The sequence below is a fragment of the Mesoplodon bidens genome, assembly GCF_964165515.1.
Source record: "Mesoplodon bidens genome assembly, chromosome: 17".
Taxonomy (NCBI): Eukaryota; Metazoa; Chordata; class Mammalia; order Artiodactyla; family Ziphiidae; genus Mesoplodon; species Mesoplodon bidens.
The window spans coordinates 12,746,917-12,767,830 of NC_138174.1; the positions used below are offsets into that span (position 1 = coordinate 12,746,917).

General features: G+C 39.2%; 1 protein-coding gene across 3 annotated transcripts in view; it reads right to left on the bottom strand.

Annotated features, from left to right (window-relative positions):
• Positions 1–20,914, bottom strand: part of ALG5 (ALG5 dolichyl-phosphate beta-glucosyltransferase) — a 40,570-nt gene that overhangs the window by 16,954 nt on the left and 2,702 nt on the right. Inside the window, exons 2-6 of one of the 3 annotated variants that reach the window (XM_081215065.1) lie at positions 19,908–20,079; positions 19,502–19,548; positions 17,109–17,177; positions 12,652–12,744; positions 8,755–8,868 (exon numbers count right to left, since the gene is read on the bottom strand). In XM_081215065.1, the coding sequence (XP_081071191.1) occupies positions 8,755–8,868; positions 12,652–12,744; positions 17,109–17,177; positions 19,502–19,548; positions 19,908–20,079 (495 nt within the window). Of the gene's footprint in view, positions 1–8,754; positions 8,869–12,651; positions 12,745–17,108; positions 17,178–19,501; positions 19,549–19,884; positions 20,080–20,914 lie in introns of all 3 variants that reach the window. The other 2 variants (XM_081215064.1, XM_081215063.1) reach the window with 2 other exon arrangements.

Genomic DNA, 20,914 nt, shown 5'->3' on the forward strand with positions numbered 1-20,914 from the left:
CACTGATAACATTTTGTATATTTCCTTGCATTTTATTTTATTTTTTTTGCCTTTCTCAAGTTCTATTTGCCCCAGTCTAGAAAAAAACTGGCTTAGGAAATCACTTCCTGTATGCTAGTCCCAGTAATGTTGCTGGGAAGAGGCATATAGGCGTTATCTGTAGGGACAGAGCTTAAAAAACATCACCTTTAGGAGTTAGGATTTGAAACTCTCTGAAGTGACAAATCCTAGGTAGAAAAGAAGGTAAAGGACCTAAAAAGGTCCAGGAGGCAGTGTATTTCCTTGTGTTATTTTTTTCCCCTCTGTATTTAAAAAACCATAGCTGAAATTTACTCATGTATACCATGCTTTTCTTCATATAAAGTAACCTAAAAAGTTCTTACATTCAAGTTCGTTGTTTTTGAGCTTTTTGTTATGGGTATTTTCAAACATACACAAAAGTAGAATAAGAAAATGAAGCCCCATGTACCCACCACCTGGCTTCAACAATTACCAACACATAGCCAAGTGTCAATCTTGCCTCCTCTGAAGCCCTTTACTAGCACCCTACCCAACTGGGGATTATTTTGAAACAAATGCTAGGCATCATATACTATAAATTAATAGATATTTCAATCACAATACCACTAACATACTGAAAACATTAAGAATTCCTTAACACCATCAGATATACAATCAGTTTTCAAATTTGCCCAATTATCTCATAAATGTTTTCAGTTTTTTAAAATCAAGAGCCAAATAAAATTCATACAATTTGGTTGGCATTTCTTTTATCCCTGGGTTCCTCCTACCTCTTTTAAATTTTTTTCTTATAATTTATTTGTTGAAGAAACCATGTAATTTGTCCTGTACAGTGTCCTAGATTCTAAATTTTGCTGACTGCATCCCCTGGTGACATTTAACATGTTCCTCTGTATTTCCTATAAACTCGCTGTTAGAGTTAGAGGCTTGATAAGATTCAGGTTTATTTTTCAAGAACTTACAGTAGTGTTGTGTCTTTCTTTTTTTGTATCAATTGTAAGGGCAATATAATATTTCACCATATAGATTAACCATGGTTTTACTATTCACCTACGTGTTCGTAGGTGAATTCACCTAATTTCATGTTATTAGAAAGGTGTCTAAAAGAACGTCTTTGAATATAAAACTCTAATTGTAGTCTGGATTTCTTCCTTTGAGAAAGTCATAGAACTAGAACACTAAGTTAAAAGTATGCGTGTTTTTAATGTAAATGGGCCAAATTATTCTTTAAATTACCTTCCCACTGAGTATGATACTATTTCATCAGTAGTTCTTGTCAGCTCTAATTATTTCCATTTTAAATTTGTGAACATGATAAGGGGAAAGTATTACCACATATGATCTAATTTCCTTTTTTTTAATAAAAAGGTAAACATTTGGAGAGCTTTTATTAGCCATCTATATTTTCTTTTGGAAATTATATCTGTTATGTACTTTGCTTACTATTTAATAGTGGGAATAATTTCTTCCCTTCTTTTTCTGGCAGAGGTATTTTGCTTGGGAAGGGAGAGAATGATTTTTCTTAAGGAAGAACCACATTGAAAGTTCAACAGTATATGGCAAATGAGCTTTAACTCTGAATCCAAAAAGAGCAGTAACATTACTGAGCAACCGGTAAAAAAGAACATCCTCCCACCTTTCAGGGACTAAGTAGAGTTAAAATGTCACTTAAACTAAAAACAAATAAAAAACAAAAGCTTTCATTTAAAATCTCCTTTTCTTTCAGCATAAGTCTCTAAAAGCTTTTAAGAGAGTTTTGTGTATCTGTCATTCCAATATAAGAACTGAATCCCTGATAATGATCTATCAGGTGGAATTCATCTAAGCAGCTTTCAGAGTAGTTAGCTATTCTTCAGGAATGAAGGATATTCTTGTTTTTAAAACTTCCCGTATTAGAAAATGTATGTAGACATGGAGTCTCTTTCCTTTAAGCCTCTTTCAGAGTTTGGCTGAATTTCTTACTTTTTTAAAAATTTTATTTACTATGATAGCTGGCTTTTTTTTTTTTTTTTTGCAGTACGGTGGCCTCTCATTGTTGTGGCCTCTCCCGTTGCGGAGCACAGGCTCCGGACGCCCAGGCTCAGCGGCCATGGCTCACGGGCCCAGCCGCTCCACGGCATGTGGGATCTTCCCGGACCGGGGCACGAACCCGTGTCCCCTGCATCGGAAAGAGGACTCGCAACCACTGCACCACCAGGGAAGCCCGATAGCTGGCTTTTAAAAGTGGTAAAAGATGGTACTGTATTGTATTCTAGAAAGAAATGCTCCATCACAATCTCTCTCTCCTATTACTTTTTCAGTTAAGTGTTTTCTCACAAATTCACTGGGCAGAAGAAATAGACTAGAAGAATTAGGTAAATCCAATTTACATTAACAATTATAAACAGTAACATCAGAATTAGTTCTGAAAATAAAGCACAAAATGTTAATAATTAGAGGTAACGGTTGTTGAGTGCTGAACACATGCTAAACACTCGACATACATTTAAAAAAATTTTAATCATTACCTCAGGATTATGAATTTGGGCACACTGTCCTTATGTCATAGATGAGGAAAGTGAGGTGGATGGATTAAGTTGCTCAAGTTCACATGGAATTTGAATCTAGGTCTATTTAAACTCCACATCAAAAATTAAGAAACATAATGGAAACTGAAATGGAAAAGGGCACAGGCATTTGTCCAAAAGACAAAACTGATTCCAAATGAGGTTGAGATATAGAAACAACGTTGAAACAATTTAGAAATTAGTCAAAATCAGATAGTAAGATTAGTCATATTCACCCAATACGAACAGAAATGAAAAAGTTGATACATGAAATAAACTAGTGAGTTAAGAAAAATTTTTATTTATTTAAAAAAGAAGTTTTGATTAAAATGATTCCTCCCCCTTTCCCTCAAAAGTAATATGGGTTCATTGTTAAAAAAAATAAAATTAATCTAAAAAAATTGAAGAGGTATCCATAGTTCCTCCATCCAGAGACAACTGATGTTACCATATTACTTTATAAATAGTTCCATATATAGGATGTTTAAAATTTGCTTTTTTCACTTAATCATGTATAATGAATAGCCATCCTATATAATAATGAATTTAACCACTGTAACTTAATACTGGACATTTCATATTGTTTCTAGTTTTTTTCCCTTATTAAAAAACACTGCTGTATTAAAAAAAATAAGCAAAAACCCTTGGCAATTTATTTTTATACACATTCTTAATTTTCCTAAGATAAATTTCTCAAAGTCTGGGTCAATAGATGTTAAATTATTTAAAGCTTTTGATTCATATTTCCAACTTGTTCTAAAAAATAGTGCATCAATCTCCACAGGCTCAACAGATAAATCTGGCAACATTCATTCTTTTTCTCCCTTTTATTTGATGAAAGGTGCCTTGTAACTTTCCTGCATTTTAAATTAAGAGTATTTTCGGACTTCCTTGGTGGTCCAGTGGTTAAGATTTCGCCTTCCAATGCAGTGGGTGCAGGTTTGATCCCTGGTTGGGAAGCTAAGATCCCACATGGCTCGTGGCCAAAAAACCAAAACATTAAAAAAAAAAGCAATATTGTAACAAAGTCAACGAAGACTTTAAAATTTGGCCACATCAAAAAAATCTTTAAAAAAGTTAAATAAAAAAATAAATTAGGAGTATTTTCTCCTGACAATCATGAGGATATTAAATTTATGAAAATTTCTGTGGTTAGGAAAAATTGTGGTTGTTAAGATCAAGGTTTCAATCTTCTAGAACAGGGGTGGGAAACTACAGCCCATGGGCCAAAGCCAGCCTGCTGCCTGTTTCTGAAGGACCTGGGAGCCAAAAATGGTTTTTAAAGGGTTGTTAAAAAAAAAAATTGCTGCAAAAGAGACGATACATGGTCCACAGAACCTAAAATATTTACAGGCAGACCACAGAGATATTGCAGGTTCAGTTCAGATCACCACAATAAAGTGAGTCACACAAATGTTTTGGTTTCCCAGTGCATATAAAAGTTATGTTTATACTGTAGTCTATTAAGTGTGCAACAGCATTATGTCTTAAAAAATATACATCCTTAATTAAGGCAGTATCTGAGAAGCGCAATAATGCAAAAATGCAATAAAACGAGGTATGCCTGTACACTCTGGCCCTTTATAGAAAGAGTTTGCTGTTCCTAAGAGATACACTTTCAGACTAGGTTTGCTGGTATTAAACAAACACTTGCTCTGATAGGCAGCCCTTGCCCTTCAAAGGTTTGGGAACACACTTTGTGATCTGCTGAGAAAGACTGTTGTGAAATTTTATTATATACAATCTACGTCTTTTTATGATTTCAAGACTACCTTTTAAATTTTCTTATTCTCCTGTTTGATTTTCACAAAGATCTCAGAAAAATGCTTGTGTAACTGCCTGGTCTATAAAATGAATGATTTGGGAAATGGAGGGATCGCTTTTGGGAAGCCTGGTCATCTACCCACATATTGAGAGGGTGAAACAAATATACCAGGCTCTTAGACCTGACCACATGGTCCACAGAAAAGGGAAGCAGTAATCATCACATTCTTTTGTTTCAGGAACAACCAAGCCATGAATACACATATTAAATGTTGGTGTACCAAAACCTCACTTGGCCAAGGGAACTTACTTACCATACTTAGGACAAGGGAACACACAGGGTTATTAGTTAGCAATCACTCCAGATTCAGTTGTGCGTGGTTAATATCTGTTTCCTATAGTTTTCCTTAATGTAATTTTACTCCTTATCTCTTTCATATTCATTACCTTTAACTATTTATGGCCTTAAAAACCTAAAAGCCGGGCTTCCCTGGTGGCGCAGTGGTTGAGAGTCTGCCTGCCGATGCAGGGGACACGGGTTCGTGCCCCGGTCTGGGAAGATCCCACATGCCATGGAGCGGCCAGGCCCGTGAGCCATGGCTGCTGGGCCTGCGCATCCGGAGCCTGTGCTCCACTACGGGAGAGGCCACAACAGTGAGAGGCCCGCGTACTGCAAAAAAAAAAACAAAACCTAAAAGCCAAGCTTGTTGAAACTATGTCTAAATGAGAATTTAAGATCCAAGTCATGGCCTAAGGACTCACTCTATGATTATGGAATAAGACATCTTGTCATCTATTTGCCCCTTCATGGGTTTCTTAAATTCTATTTCGAATAGTTAAACCAGTAAACAAGTGATCATTATATACTTTGCTTAAAAATTACAAAAAATCAAGCATATTTTTATTAAGAGGTAGAATAACTACAGGTTAGGACACTGAAAAGCTAGGAGAAGTTTTGCACTTAAAAAAGATACGAATAAGGGCTTCCCTGGTGGCGCAGTGGTTGAGAGTCCGCCTGCCAATGCAGGGGACACAGGTTCGTGCCCCGGTCCGGGAAGATCCCACATGCCGCAGAGCGGCTGGGCCCGTGAGCCATGGCTGCTGAGTCTGCGCGTCCGTCCGCAATGGGAGAGGCCACAACAGTGAGAGGCCCGCGTACCGCAAAAAGGAAAAATAAATAAATAAATAAATAAAAATAAAAACTGGAATAACTATTGACAGCCCAAAATAGAGAAGACACATGGAAAACAGCTTTTACTCTCTGAAGGGTTGTCACTAAGAAGTAGAAATAGACTGTTTTGTGTAGCTACAAAAAACAGAACCAACCAAAGGGGCTGATTAAAAGGAGACAGATTTGCGTTTAATGTCAAGAGGAGCTTAATAACTGAGTTGAGATGGATGGGCTGCTTGGGCATCACTAGAGCAACACCAGCAGAGATTGAAAGTTCACTTGTTAGTTATGAAAAATTTCCAATAAATGAACGAGATCAAAGGTGCTGGGTGCAAACTACAGCCCATGGCCAAATCTGGCCTGCTGCTTGTTTTTGTAAATAGAGTTTTATTGGAACACAGGCACAGTCATTCATTTATGTACAGAGCTGAGTAGTTACAGCAGAGACTGTATGGCTTTAAAGCTGAAAATATTTACTATATGGTCCTTTATAGAAAAAGTTTACCAACACCTTAATTCAATAATTAAAAAGACTCCTAATTCCGCTATGCAAGTTAGGCTCAGAGTGTAAGCTTTCTGAGAGCAACTGACTGTTTTTAAGTTTTGTTAGAATCAGTAGTAGATAGGAGTCCCAATTCAAACATAATTCTCACTGGGTTGACTGGAACTTTAACCACCTATCATCTACCTGCTTTCCACCACCTCCAAAAAGTGTTATATGATGTATATTGATAACAATTCTTAATAAATTGAGTTCAAACTAATTTAAAAGAGTCGTGATACTCTTAAATAACCAGGCATACCCTGAGGTGCTGTAGAACAGGCTGTGAATTAACAGCTTAAACATAATCATACGCTTTAGTTCTTTAAAACTCAACATTTATAGTAACAATGCAGTAAATTGGGTTACGATTAGAAAAAAAGATGACATCAGAACTCCTTTCCTTTTCAGAGGACCTGGATTTACAAGAGGAAGGTTCAGATTTTTTTTCCAGTGTATGGTTTGGTTCACCCCCTAACTTTGGCTGAATCATTTAATTTTTCTTTGCCCCACCTCAGAATGACATATAGGCAGCTAACAATCTGACACCTTCCACTCTCCCTCCCACTCTTGGGTCCCCAAGGTAGAGAAATAATGCGGGAGAAACATATCAAGTCTCTATAGATTCTCTGGAGAGAACTAGGAAATCAAACCCAAGAATTTCACCAGTTGGACTTTTCTTTTAGCTTATCATGATTTACTAAGAGGTGAAAAAAGACATACTTTTTTTAGTAAGAGTGAACATGTAACATATCCAATAATAATTTAATAATTTCACTGTCCAAAATCACTTTGATTTTGGACATGCTCTACATCTGTGTCAGCCAATAAGGTAGCTACTAACCACACGTATTTGCAATGTGGTCAGTGAGACTGAAGAAGTAAAATTTTATTTAATTTTAATTGACTTAAATAGCCACATGTGACTACTGCTTTGAATAGCACAGGTAAAAGGGATATTTGCAAAACTAATTCTTTTGAGAATGGTATTAGTTAATTTATTTATTATCTTGAAAAAACAAATGGGAGTGGGTGATGGTGGAGGGAGAAACAATATTTCACAAACTATGAAATTAAATAGATATTTATTCCTAGGAAGAGAAATATGAGATGAATTTTTGTAATTATTATTAAATTTTCTGGGTTTTGGATGTTTAATAGGTTTTCTATGTGTGTTGTTTTAAATTGTTTACTTTTTGAATGATCAGGGATTATTTTAACAAATATTTAATAGTATTTTAACAAATATAATAATTAGGTTTAAATTTGGTTATTTCATTCATGGATAGTTCCATTTATTGATCTCATTTTGGCCCTCAATTTGTTTTCTTAGATCTGCAATTGTCATCTCACCTTCAAATGCCTGTGTTGCTGAATTCTTACTTTCATTAAGTATTATTTCTTTAGCAAAAATACTCTTGTGTAATTTTATCCTTTCCCTTGGATCACACTGGCTTTCAGATGGGGTTTATCTTTCTTTTGTATGAAACTTTAATTCTTTTTCTGTAGTAATATGTTGGTGTAGCTGCCATTTATTTCTTTTCGTTTTGTCATGATTAACATGGGTAGCTCTTGTACAGTGTAGGTGAATTCTCCTTGGTAAACTTCTACCTTTCGTGATACCTATTTTTCCCTTCTGAACTAGAGTCTCAAGGCCTGAGGATTATACTTGGTGGTGGCGGGGAGCACCCTAAAGCTCTATGTAGCTTTCCTGGGTTATCTGGGTTCCTTGCTGTTGTGAGATTTTTTTGTGCCCTGTACAAGGACAAGGGTACACTCCTCTGAGGAATGGATCCAATCACGTGGATCTGTGATCAACCCAAACCCAGTCTGAAGCCAGGACAATGGCGAGCCCTAGCAATTTCCACTTCTGCTAGAATCCTGGGATACAGTTGTCTACGGGTGCTAACTCATTCTTGAAGTCTGATTCTTTCTAGATTGGGAATATTTTTTAAAAAGCTCAGAATTTGATAAATTCATCTTCTTTCTCTAAATGGCTTTTAAGAGGTGGGAATGGTACCAAGATTTTCTTTCTTTCCTCAACCTCTACTTCTTTTTTTAAACAAATGTTGATACTGGCTTTATTCATAATTGCCAAATGCTGGAAAACAGTCCAAATGTCCTTCAACAGTTGGACGGATAATGAAACTGTGGTACACCCATACAATGGAATATTACTTAGTGATTAAAAGGAACAAATTGCTGATATACATAGCAATTTGGATGAAACTCGAATGTATTATACTGAGTGAAAGTCAACCTCCACTTTCTGAAGTTATGGCACGAACTTACACATAATCTTTTTTTGAGAGATTGCTGCTTGTGTTTTGTTTTTGTTTGTTTCATCAAAAACAAGAGTCTGGTGATCCAGTCTTATTTCACATCTTTACCCAGACATCTCAATCTATGCTTTTAAATAAAAGACTTAGCTAAATATGCATAATAAATATTAAAACTCTGGTAGAAGTAGAGCAATTTAAAATTGAGAGAGATGGACAGAATATTAAATAAGTAATTGTCAAGTGAATCTCAGAAAATCAGCAAATGTTTATAATAAAATATTAGCTCTTCTGTGGGACTGTATACAGGAATTTCACACCAAAAAAAAAATCTCCCAATTGTTTAACTTATAGGTAAATATCATTTTAATTTTACTTTAGACCCCCTCGATTCTTTAATGAATATTGTTTAAACTATATTCTTATACTCACAGGCCAAGGCTGTAGATCATTCAGTCCTTTTTCTAATTTCTCAATATCTGGAAACTTTGTGGCTCCATCAGCATCTGCCATAAGGATCTTTTCTCCTCGAGAACTGAATACACCCTGGATTTAAAAATTTCAAAGAAAAGAAAGTTGCTTAAAATCAAGGTTAAATTCGTTGACATATCAGTTTAAATTCGGTGACATATCAGTTTGTACTTAAAATATCCAAGAATTAAATATTAGGTATGAAATGGCGGAAAGAGGCCGAAGTTCACTGAACGCAAATTACATTGATAAGATCTTTCTAAAAGTAGCTAATGTCTACTTCATGATTTTAAAAACTTTGTGAAGTCATACTATTAATACCTTGGAAAATATCAAGAAAAGAAAATAGATTTGGATAAGTTAAAGATATGCTGCATCAGTAAGAATAAAAATGTAAAATACCTATCATAAATACTGTATCTGTACTGTATGTGTATTATGGTGCATAAAAGGGATCAGGGGTTCCTTACAGCAGCATATGAAGAACAAAACACAGATAGCTTTGCTATGACATGCATCATAACATGATAGATCTTTAGTATTTTAAATTAAAGTATTTTAAATTAATTGTTGAATAAAGAAATGTGGAATGTCACTAAAATTTAGAAAGTATGGATATATTCAAATGTTATTTTGTTATCTGAGGCATCTGACACTTAGCAAAATTATGCCATTCAATTTTGAATTGATTGGTCTTTTGGGCAGAATATGGCTCTACGAGTGTATATTTCACCCAGAAATAAACTATGCATCAACTCTTCACTTGATCTTAGGCAAAAGGCCAAAAAGTGATTTATGCATCAACTCTTTAATTTCATGGTGCATGTCAGTGACATGCACCATGTCACACAAGACAGTGTGTCTTAAGTGTAAATATATTTATGGTTTGATACAGAATACAGCTTTGCTGTCACTCAGCAGTGTGACTATAGATAAGCTGTATGTATACAAATCTAGACAGAAATTTGATCAATTATTGTATAGTATAAGGCTACTAATTAGTATCTGTAATTTTCTTTACCATACCTGATAGAATATGGGTAAAAAAGCAGAAATAAAAATGTTATAGTTAACCTATAAACATCACCTATTAAGTTTTGGAAAAGAGTAAACATTACAAGGCACAAAATCTGTAGCCATATGTTTGACATAAAAAAACCGATAAAGGACAGTTTCAGTGACACATGGTAAGGCTGAAGTGTAGGTTGTTACACAGTATTAATGGGAAATCGCCTTTGCCCTCAAACTTGTTCCTCGTCGTGTTCTTTAAAGGGGGCTTCTGAATGCCCGCTACTCTCACATCCTATCTGCATGGCCGCCACTTCACGGCCAGACTTCTTGCAAACAGTCTAAGTGAGCTGCTCCCACTGTTGTCCCTTCAGTCACACCCTCTCCCCTCTGTTCTTTCTGATTTTCCTTCTTCCTCATGTGCCTCTTTGCTCCAAGGCTTGGTTCTTGGCTCTCCTTTTCTTCTATACCCTCTTCCTTGCCAACTGAATGGCTTCGACTCTCAGCTGATACGTGTGGATGACTCTCACACCCTCTCCACCAAGCTACTCTGGATACCACTACTTGGCATCTCAAACTTAGTATGGCTCAAACTCAACTAAACATACTGTCTCTTAAACCAGCTCCTCTTCCAGTGCTTCACCTCTTCTCTAACGACATCCTCCTCCTCTCAGGTACCCAAGGCTACTTACTGGTAACTCATTGCTCTCTCCGATCACCTGACACAATTCTACCTCACTCTGCATACCTCTCATATTCGTCTTTTCCTCTTTCTCTGTTGTGTCACCATCATAATCCAAATACTCATGGTACCTTGCCTACACCACTGCGCTGGCTGTTGTCACTCTGTCAATGGTGAAAGTCTAACAGCCCCTAGCCTGAAGTCTGTGATCTACACCCACATAACCCTCCAGCATATCTCTAAAGTCAAGCCTCATGTACCACCAGAAGTTCCTTTGTTGTGTCTTTGTTCATGTGCTCCTCTGCAAGCTCCCTGCCTCGACTTTTGCCTAGAGAGTTCCTAATCCTCCTTCAAGAGTCCATCCAGAATTTATCTCCTGTGGGGAGTCTTTGCTGCTCCTCCCAGAGCATTTATACTGGAGCATTTACAACACTAGTGAACTATGATATCCTAAGGACAGGACAGGTATCTTTCATCTTGGCATCTCTAATGAAGTACCTGGCACTTAGTGAGCACTCAGATGTGGGCTGAATAAATATGAATGGGTGCATTTAAAGCCCACGATGATATTGCATCAATCTTATTTTCTTTTTCTCCTTTCTGCATATCCTGTGACCCTGTCAGAGCAAACTCACTGCTTCTAGTACATATCCCAAGAGTTCCTACTTCTGTCTTTTCTTGCTCTGCTGACTGGCAGGCTCTTCTCTTAAATCTTTCTCCATATGGGATCAGGGAGGTGAAGAGCACGATTTCATGGTTAAATTAACCCAATCCAAATCTTGCCTTAATATCTATGTGACCTTGAGTAAGTCACTTTACCTACCTATGCCTCAATTTCCTCATCTATATAATCAAAATAATAGGACCTAACTCACTGAGATGATGCGAGGAGGTTTAAATGTGATAATTATGTTGAAGTGGTAAACTTTTGCTGTCCAGCTCAAAATAATCAGTCACCAAGTGGAAGCCAGTGTTTACCATTGTTGGAGGCCTGGCTTCAGGGACGTATCTTTTGTGAAGTTTGCTATTTTCCTCATGTGCCCAAGGTCGTTAGTTACCTACCTAATACCTATTCTTTTCTTCTTCCTTACAAATGGAACCCTGATTGGGCCGAGAATGAAATTGTCAGAAAAAACATCTCTCAGCCTTCCTTGGAAATAGGGGTGGCCCCGTGACACTGTTCTGGCCAGTCACTGGGTGGAGCTTCTGGGAAAGTTCCTTAGAAGGGGCAAACTAACTGGCATGCGTCTTTTGCCCTCTGCCCTTCCTGTCTGGAATGAGGAGGTAATGGCTGGTGCTCCCACAGTCACCTTGTGTGCAGGTGGGCAGGAGGAAGAGGGAGTGAAAAGGCAGGAAGCTGGGTTCCTGAGGACACGGAGTTGTTGAATGAGCCCTGGACTGCCTACATCTAGACTTCTTTCGGAGGCACAAAATAAATAAATTAACCTCTACGTCATTTAAGGCACTGTTGTTTGGATTTTCTTTCACATATCTTGCTTTTAGATCTTTTTCAGTGTATCTTGATTCCTACCTGGTATGCCTCTGCTGAAAGTAACCTCTTCTTTCCTGAAACTTCTACTGTACCTCATCTGTGCCTCTCTCATAAGTACGATCACTTTTTGTATTAGACTGTAAATTACATCAGGAGTGACCATATCAAATTTATCTTTTTTTTTTTCAGTCGCACTGTACAGTTTTTGGGGATCCTAGTTCCCAAATCCCTGCAGTGGAAGCACGGAGTCCTAACCACTGGACCACCAGGGAAGTCCCAGATTTATCTTAATTCACACTAACATGTTTTGCATAGCACCTTCATATAGGTAAAACTCAATACATGAAAGCATTTTGTAAACTGCAAAAAATCATGTAATCTTATTATCTGGTAACTATGTCAAAGACATAAGAGACAGAGGGCAATGTTTTCAACTTTGAATAAGATAAACATTTTCCTGAGTCACCCAGCATGTTATAGATATGGCATGATATTTTAAAATTTGATATTATATATACATATATGCATGAAGTTATTATTAAAAGCAATTTACCACTAACTTGAAAGACTAGTATTTAACTAGCTGGCTGTAGAACATACATGTACTGTAATCTTCAAAAGAGGTTATTCAAAATACCTTTATATTTCAAATAAAAATGTTGAAATTAGGTATTACCATCCTAATAGCTCCGCCTTTCCCACGATTCTTCACCAGCGTTATCACTCGTACTTTGTCACTTCCATATTTCTGGCAATATTTAAAAGCTACCTGTCAAATTATATAAAAGTCAGAATAAAATCAATTTGAATTCCAAGACAGCAATATAAACTGGGTCTCTGATTTTGGCTTAAACACTGCTATTCTAATTGCCCTCTCCTTGTGACTAGATTATACCCACCGCACATTTTGGTGGCCGAGAGGAGTTGTTGAATTCCTGGTGCCAAGATCCGACACTGACCTACTAGGTCGAAGTCACAATTCACTTTCCTGCAGAGGAAACACCAGAACAGGTGTTCTGACCTGACTACTAGGTCGAAGTCACAATTCACTTTCCTGCAGAGGAAACACCAGAACAGGTAGTGGCCATCTCTTATTCTCTTGACTTTTTTGCCTAGGCTACCAAGCTGCTAGAAAAAATAAAAATAAAACCCATGCTCTAACTGACTGGCACACAGTTATGATCAGGTTCCCAATACTGCCTAATGACCTGTTTACTTGTCAGCAACTGACCTTATTCCCCAGAGAAGCTGTTTGTATCCTAGACCATTTTCCCCAAATCTTCTCACACGAATTCCTGGCTCTCAGCAGATAATCATCCATGATCTGTCCTCTTCTGAATCTTCAATCTCTTCCTCCTTGCTGGGTCCTCAGCCTCTAATATGCTCAAAACTCCAGCATCTTAAACATTTTCCTTTGATTTCACTATTATCTTAAGCGGCTGCCACTACTCTTTGATCTAGTATCACAGTCATGAAATGGTGATCTGCATTTGCTATCAACATCTCTTTGTCCCTCATTTAGGCTTCAAGCCACTGGGGTGTGGCTCATGCCCTTTGCTTTTCCACATCACCCTCCGCAGAACCTCTTCATCAATGGCACCCTTGCCTTCTGACGCTCATTTCCATAGGCAGTCATGAAGTTTTTCTTTTTTAATTTTTATTTATTTATTTTTGGCTGCATTGGGTCTCCATTGCTGCGTGCGGCCTTTCTCTAGCTGTGGTGAGCGGGGGCTACTCTTTGTTGCAGTGCGTGGGCTTCATTATTATTCATTATTATTAATAATCAAAGTGGGGCCTCCCTGGTGGCGCAGTGGTTGAGAGTCTGCCTGCCGATGCAGGGGACATGGGTTCGTGCCCCGGTCTGGGAAGATCCCACATGCCACAGAGCGGCTAGGCCCGTGAGCCATGGCCGCTGAGCCTGCGCGTCCGGAGCCTGTGCTCCGCAACGGGAGAGGACACAACAGTGAGAGGCCCGCATACCGCAAAAAAAAAAAAAAAAAATCAAAGTCATGGAACAGTGATCTATATTTTCTATAAATCACTCTGCACTACTCATTTAGTAATGAACTGTAGCCCCTCCCCACTTGGCTATGAGCTACTTAAAGCCAAGGATTAATATATATGTATATATATATATATGTATATATATATATATATATATATTTTTTTTTTTTTTTTTTTGGCTGCTTTGGATCTTGGTTGCTGCGCGCAGGCTTTCTCTGGTTGCGGTGAGCGGGGGCTACCCTGTTGCGGTGTGCAGGCTTCTCACTGCAGTGGCTTCTCTTGTTGAAGAGCATAGGCTCTAGGCGTGTGGGCTCAGTAGTTGTGGCATGCGGGCCCTAGAGCGCGCGGGCTCAATAGTTGTGGCTCACGGGCTTAGTCGCTCTGCGGCATGTGGGATCTTCCTGGACCAGGGCGAGCCCTGTGTCCCCTGCACTGACAGGTGGATTCTTAACCACTGTGCCACCAGGGAAGTCCCAAGGATTAATATTTTAGTGCCTGACGCACAGTCTGGAATTGATTAATCTCATGAACAAGGGTAGCCACCGTCCTTTGTACATACTCTTACTACAGGACTGTGGTGGCAGTTAGCTGCTTACCCAACAAACACCTCCTTCCTTGCTCTTTTGGCCCCAGTCCGCGTAGTGACAGTGTGTGCAGTCCTAGGAGATGAATCGTGATTGGTCCAAATCCTCTTTACCATGTATTTATACTTTCCCAGCCCCTCTTGCAGGCAAGGGTGGCCATGTCACCAAAGTTCTGGCTCATGGACTCTAGGGGAGGTCTGCTGGAGGGTGGGAGCTTCTTGTGAAGATTTTTATTCCTGGTTATAAAGGGAGAGAGGCACACAAGAGAATTCTTAATGTCCTGACTGTCTCAACTGCCTCAGGGTCAGGGATATTTGGAGCTGTGCCCATTTGATGATGAGGGAGCGTGTGGTAACTGAAAAGACGTGGATCCAGCCACCTGACACTGTCCAAATGCTGAAACAACAATGTCCAGACCTTCTGGCATATGAGATAATCAAACACCTTCTGTTACATAAGCTCCCCTCATGAGACACTTTCTAACTGATGAAAATATCGAACACATTGTGCTCTATTTCTCTGGAGCGTGTCTCCAGTATTAGATGTGAAGTCCTTGAAGGCAAAGGCAGGGCTCCATCTTTGTATTTTAGCACCCGTCCTACTCCTTGACTCATGTTAATGGCTCAAGAAATGTCTATTCAGAGAACATTTATTTGAGTTGCTGATGTTTATTCTGGGGTGGCAGAAAGCATGATAGTCATCATAAGACCCAAACCAGGAACGTGAAGTCACTGGGCATGTAGCTGAGTGCACTGAAAGACACTTGACCAGGCGAGGATGAGGGCTCTTTCTAAAGGGGACGTGATCTGGCTTTGAAGGAAGCAAACACCACTGAGGCCCACCTGCTTGGCCTATACAGACACTGACACTTCACAGTATGCCCTGCAGAACATGGCAGCAGCTGACACTTGCTCACCATTTGTGAATTCAGCTCACATGGAATGCTTACCTTTCTGGCATCTTATGTTACTTGAGGGTATAATAAATATCTCTGTACAAATGCAATACTCTCTTATTCTGTACTTTGGCATAAATTTTATCCCTTAGTTTAAAATTCCTTAAGAACAAGAACTATATCTAAATTTTTTCCCAGACCCCTCGGAGAGTGAAACGTGTTATGGAAAGATAATAAATACTCAGCTTAGGGGAAAAGAGTTTCTTTCTCTTTTTTTTAAAAAATACTTTTACAAACTATGATTTCAAGTTTTCTGTTTCTCCCAACCTTGGGAACAAGTGCGAACCTCTCCCCCTTGGATCCTTCCAGAGAGCAGCCTAAGACTCACGTGGCAAAAGGCCTTGAAGGAAATACTCTTCAGGAAAAGCTGCTGCTTCTCAGCTGGGCTGAGGCTGCTCTGTTATCTCAGCAGTAGATGCCCGATGCTGACTTTCTACACCACTCCCTTCATATACTAATAAACTGTTGGACAGTTTGTGTTCATCTTTCATGTCATACTATTCCAAGTGCAGCACCTACTCTTCCTAACACAGATCCACCAATACTTTCAGGCCTCTATGCCTTTGTTTACGTTATTTGTTTTTTTCAATACGAATATACTATCCTCCATGTTCCTAGTCATTATCACCCTTAGAGGTTTAGTTCAAAAGTCACTTCTCTTTCTCTCAAATTCTTTTCAGCACCTTTCTCTTTGGCTTTATTTTTACCTGCATTACAGAAATTGGAGCCGTGCTGCCTGACTGTCCTGGGGGCTCCTTACACCAGGGGGCAGGCGCGTGTACCTGTGGGGTCCAGCCAGTGTCCAGCACTTCCTGCACAGCTGGAGTTGACCAAAATCATACCTGACGAATAATCAGGTGAACAGATATTTCCCTGTATATTTAAGATCTATTATGTTGCCATTTAACAGGAATATTAATAGCACTGTAAATGAATCTTTTATTATAGAAACATGAGTGTCAAAAAACAAAATGTGAAGCAGTCGTAATAACAAAAATACTTTGATGTTTGGAGAGTAATTTATCAGGATCACTGACAAGACTTAATACATGTACTACTGCAGGATTAATGCACCAGGGCCCAGCAGTTACAGGTCTAGGAATGCAGGAAGGAGAGAGGATAAACCCTAAGACACTGTCACCCCATGGGTCAATCTAGAAGGGACTGTGGGGTAGGCCAAAGGACATACCCAATCCCCAGGGGCAGATATGAAAGTGTCTTCCTATTTGCATGACTACTTTAGAAACCATAAGTTAAGGTAGAGCATACAGAAAAGAATTATGCTTAGAATAAAAGGAACCATAAATTGGTGGGCCAAGAGGGTTCCCTAGAGGCCAAGGTGAACTGTTGTTATGTGTACTCTCTCCCTATTTGGTGACCTTCCAAGCGTCCCTGGTCTCAAGGAGCAGTGGAAAGGCAGGTATGTTTTCCAGCTTCCCATATATGAAATCTCTCTGCTTTTTCTACTACCCACTTATGTTAAATGGAGAGTATCTGGCACACCTTTAGGGTTCTCTGACAAGCGGAAATATGATTTTACATTTGCAAATTATTCCATCTGTTGGCAATTCTAAAAGCAAGTTTACTTACCTTTGAAGTCTCATCTTTGCTGCCATCATCAACTACTATTACTTCATAAGTGAACGTAGGATCTTGTTTCTGCAAGAAGCAAAAATAAAATACCACAATTTGGCATGACTGCCATCAAGATTTCTAATAAAGTTGTAAGGAAGTTAAGAAACAACTGTTTTACAAATAACCCAATTGAAAAATGTGCAGAAGACCTTAACAGACTTTCTCCAAAGTAGACATACAGATGGCCAGTAGGTACATGAAAGGATGCTGAACATCACTAATTATTAGAGAATTGCAAATCAAAACTACAGTGAGGTACCACCTCATACCAGTCAGAATGGCCATCATTATAAAGTCTACAAATAAATGCTGGAGAGGGTGTGGAGAAGAGGGAACCCTCCTACACTGTTGGTGGGAATGTCAGTTGATACAGCCACTATGGAAAACAGTATGAAGGTTCCTCAGAAAACTAAAAATAGAATTACCATATGATCCAGCAATCCCACTCCTGGGAATATACCCAGACAAAACTATAATTCAAATAGATATATGCACCCCTATGTTCACAGCAGCACTGTTCACAATAGCCAAAACATGGAAACAACCTAAATGTCCATCAACAGATGAATGAATAAAGAAGATGTGGTATATATATACAATGGAATATTACTCAGTCATAAAAAAGAATGAAATAATGCCATTTTCAGCAACATGAATGCCACTAGAGATTATTATACTAAGTGAAGTAAGTCAGAAAGAGAAAGACAAATGCCATATGATATCACTTATATGTGGAATCTAAAATATGGCACAAATGAACCTATCTACAGAACAGAAACAGACTCATAGACATAGAGAACAGACTTGTGGTTGCCAAAGGTGGGGTGGGGGAAGAGGGCTGGACTGGAAGTTTGGGGTTGGTAGATGCAAACTATTACATTTAGAATGGATAAACAACAAGGTCCCAATGTACAGCACAGGGAACTATATTCAATATCCTGTGATAAACCATAATCAAAAAGAATATTAAAAAAAGAATGTATACATGTGTATAACTGAGTCACTTTGCTGTACAGCGGAGACTGGCACGGCATTGTAAATCAACTCTACTTCAATAAAAAAAATTAAAAAAAAGAAACAATTGTTTTAGTGTTGATATGTATAAATATGAACATAAATATAAGTGCACAAAGCACATAAAGGAAAAAGGCCAAGGACAGAAAGGAGACCAGAGACTGGGTGGGAGTTGAAGGTGAACATGGACCAAGTCTCCATGGGCCTCCCATGCTCCCCTGGCTGCCCTCCTGAGCACCACTCAGAGGCTACGAGGTATACAAGGCAAAGCCATGAGGTCTGAAGTCAGGGGTGCAGGTTCCACGTGGCTGTGCCACTTCTTAGCTTTATGACCTTGGGCAAGTTAGCATTTTGGGCCTATTTTCTCGCAAAAAAAACCCCACAACCTAGTCCACCTGGCTGGTGTGCAGATTACACATAATAGAAGTGGCAGAAGCTCAAATATAATACAGGCTCAGTCCTCTTCCTCTTTTATTTCCTCTTTTGATGAATCTTCTCTTTTCCCTTTACACAAAAAAACCTAAAACAAAGTAAATCAAAACCAGGAGTTTTCTAAAAAAAAAGAAACAGCCATAAATCTTACTTATTTTCTTTTTTCTTTTTTTTTTTTGTTACGTGGGCCTCTCACTGTTGTGGCCTCTCCCATTGCGGAGCACAGGCTCCGGACGCACAGGCTCAGCGGCCATGGCTCACGGGCCCAGCCATTCCACAGCATGTGGGATCTTCCCGGACCGGGGCACGAACTCGTGTCCCCTGCATCGGCAGGCGGACTCTCAACCACTGTGCCACCAGGGAAGCCCTTTACTTATTTTCTTAAACTCTCCCAAGAGATTCCAGTGGCAGCGGATACAAAAGAGGGGCACATGCTACTTTTCTTCCCTTTACGCAGAGAAAGCAGAGGAAAATAAATGAGGGGGGACTCTTCAGAATAATAAAGACATACAAAATGATTTCACTCTAGTTATAGGTCTTTTTCAAATAAAGGTCTTACTTAAAAAGTCACAAAAGCAAAAACAGCATTGTGCTGTCATACAAAGTCTGCAGACACACTATCACTCCATTTTAAGTATATCATCAGGCAAGAGAGGATCAAAGCGGGGAGGGAGAGTCCGTAAGAGGAACATCAGCTTTCCTGTTTGCTCTGGAAGGAGTGTGCTGTCGGGCTTGCCTGCAAATGGCTGACGGCTGTCAACATGCTGAGCACAGAGGCCAGGACCACGATGGCCCGAGAACGGCCGGCACTGCCTCTCACAGTGGATCTAGCCTGGGGTCCACAGCTTGATGACCTGCTCTGGTTTTAATTAGACCCCATACTGGACGAGAAAACACAATACCTGTCTCTCCTCTAGATAGCCCAGAGCTTCATCCATCATTACAGGCACTTAAAGAAAAAAATATATATTAAAAATTGCTTTTGAAAATAACTTGCCCAGTCCCAGAACACAGTTTACATACGGAAAACGCCTGAATAACCTAACAAGTCCCTCCTGGACTGTCCCCCAGTGGCCATTTCCACCTGGAATGTCTGTCTTCTGTTCACCTCTTGCTCATCACTCCTCTAGAACACTTCAGCCCTAGACTTGATGTGGCTGCTAACGCTCATTCTTTCCCTTCTGAACTACAACTACCAACTGTGCATTCTCCATAGCCCACATGTATCAACGTTCTGGCAAAGTCCATACTTTAAATTTCCTTTTCTTCCCAAATTACCCCTTACCAAAAAAATTGAGTAGGGCTTACACCGTTTTTCTTCATTGTATGAAGGCACGACCACAGAAAGCTGCTTGGTAGGCAAGTCCCGTATGCTGGGTAAGGCTTCCCTCTGGACTCTGGCATTTAAGAAGAACTTCTCATCTTCATGTCGATGAAGGTGTGGCATCTCTGTAGCAGTTATAAATGCAACAAAGGAAATCTAAAAGCAGATATGTTAATAAGAAATTGTGTTATGTTGACCTTTTTAAACATTTGCTACATTAGAATACATCATTTACATGATTTTTTCACCCTGGGGTGAAATATTTACTGTTTTAGTCCATTAATAATGGTCTGGAGGTGACTTCAAAATTCAAACCAGTCATTTCCTTATTTGTGAACTGATTATTATTGTCCTTTTTCCCCTAACTAAGCATTTTCCCTAATGCTCTAGGAGGCTCTTTGTCTCCTCTCACTTGTCATTCCCCAGCCTCTGTCACCCCAGATCTAAAAGGGAACAGTCATTACAGAAGTGCCATCTACTCTGAGATGCCCTGAACTCCCAATCCCTGGTACACACACAGGGAGGCCCCACCCCACTTGGAGCCTACGTGATCGAGGACACACTGCAGGTAGAGCTTGTGGGTGAGGGCAGACCTCCCATCTCAGACCAGGTTGACCCAGAGTAGGAAGGGAAGAGTCTCCCAACCCCCAGAGTAGGGATCAGTAATGCTTAAGAATATATTCTTGATACTTATCCCAGATTTGAATTCAGAATACACTAATTTTTGGAGTCAGGTATCAAACTTGTAGGCTGTAGGCACCATCCCACTGCTAACATTATATAACCCCCTTCCATATTCAGTGAGGACCTAGCCCTAGAAATAACCATTCTTTGTAACATTGTTTCCATTGGTATACTTTCTGCTTTCAAAACAATCAACCTACAAACTTTTGGAATGCTACTCATTTGTACTTCAGTGACCACTTATAATATTCTATTGGGTACATACTGAAATTGAATACGCTTCTGACTAGTATGAATATGAAGGCAG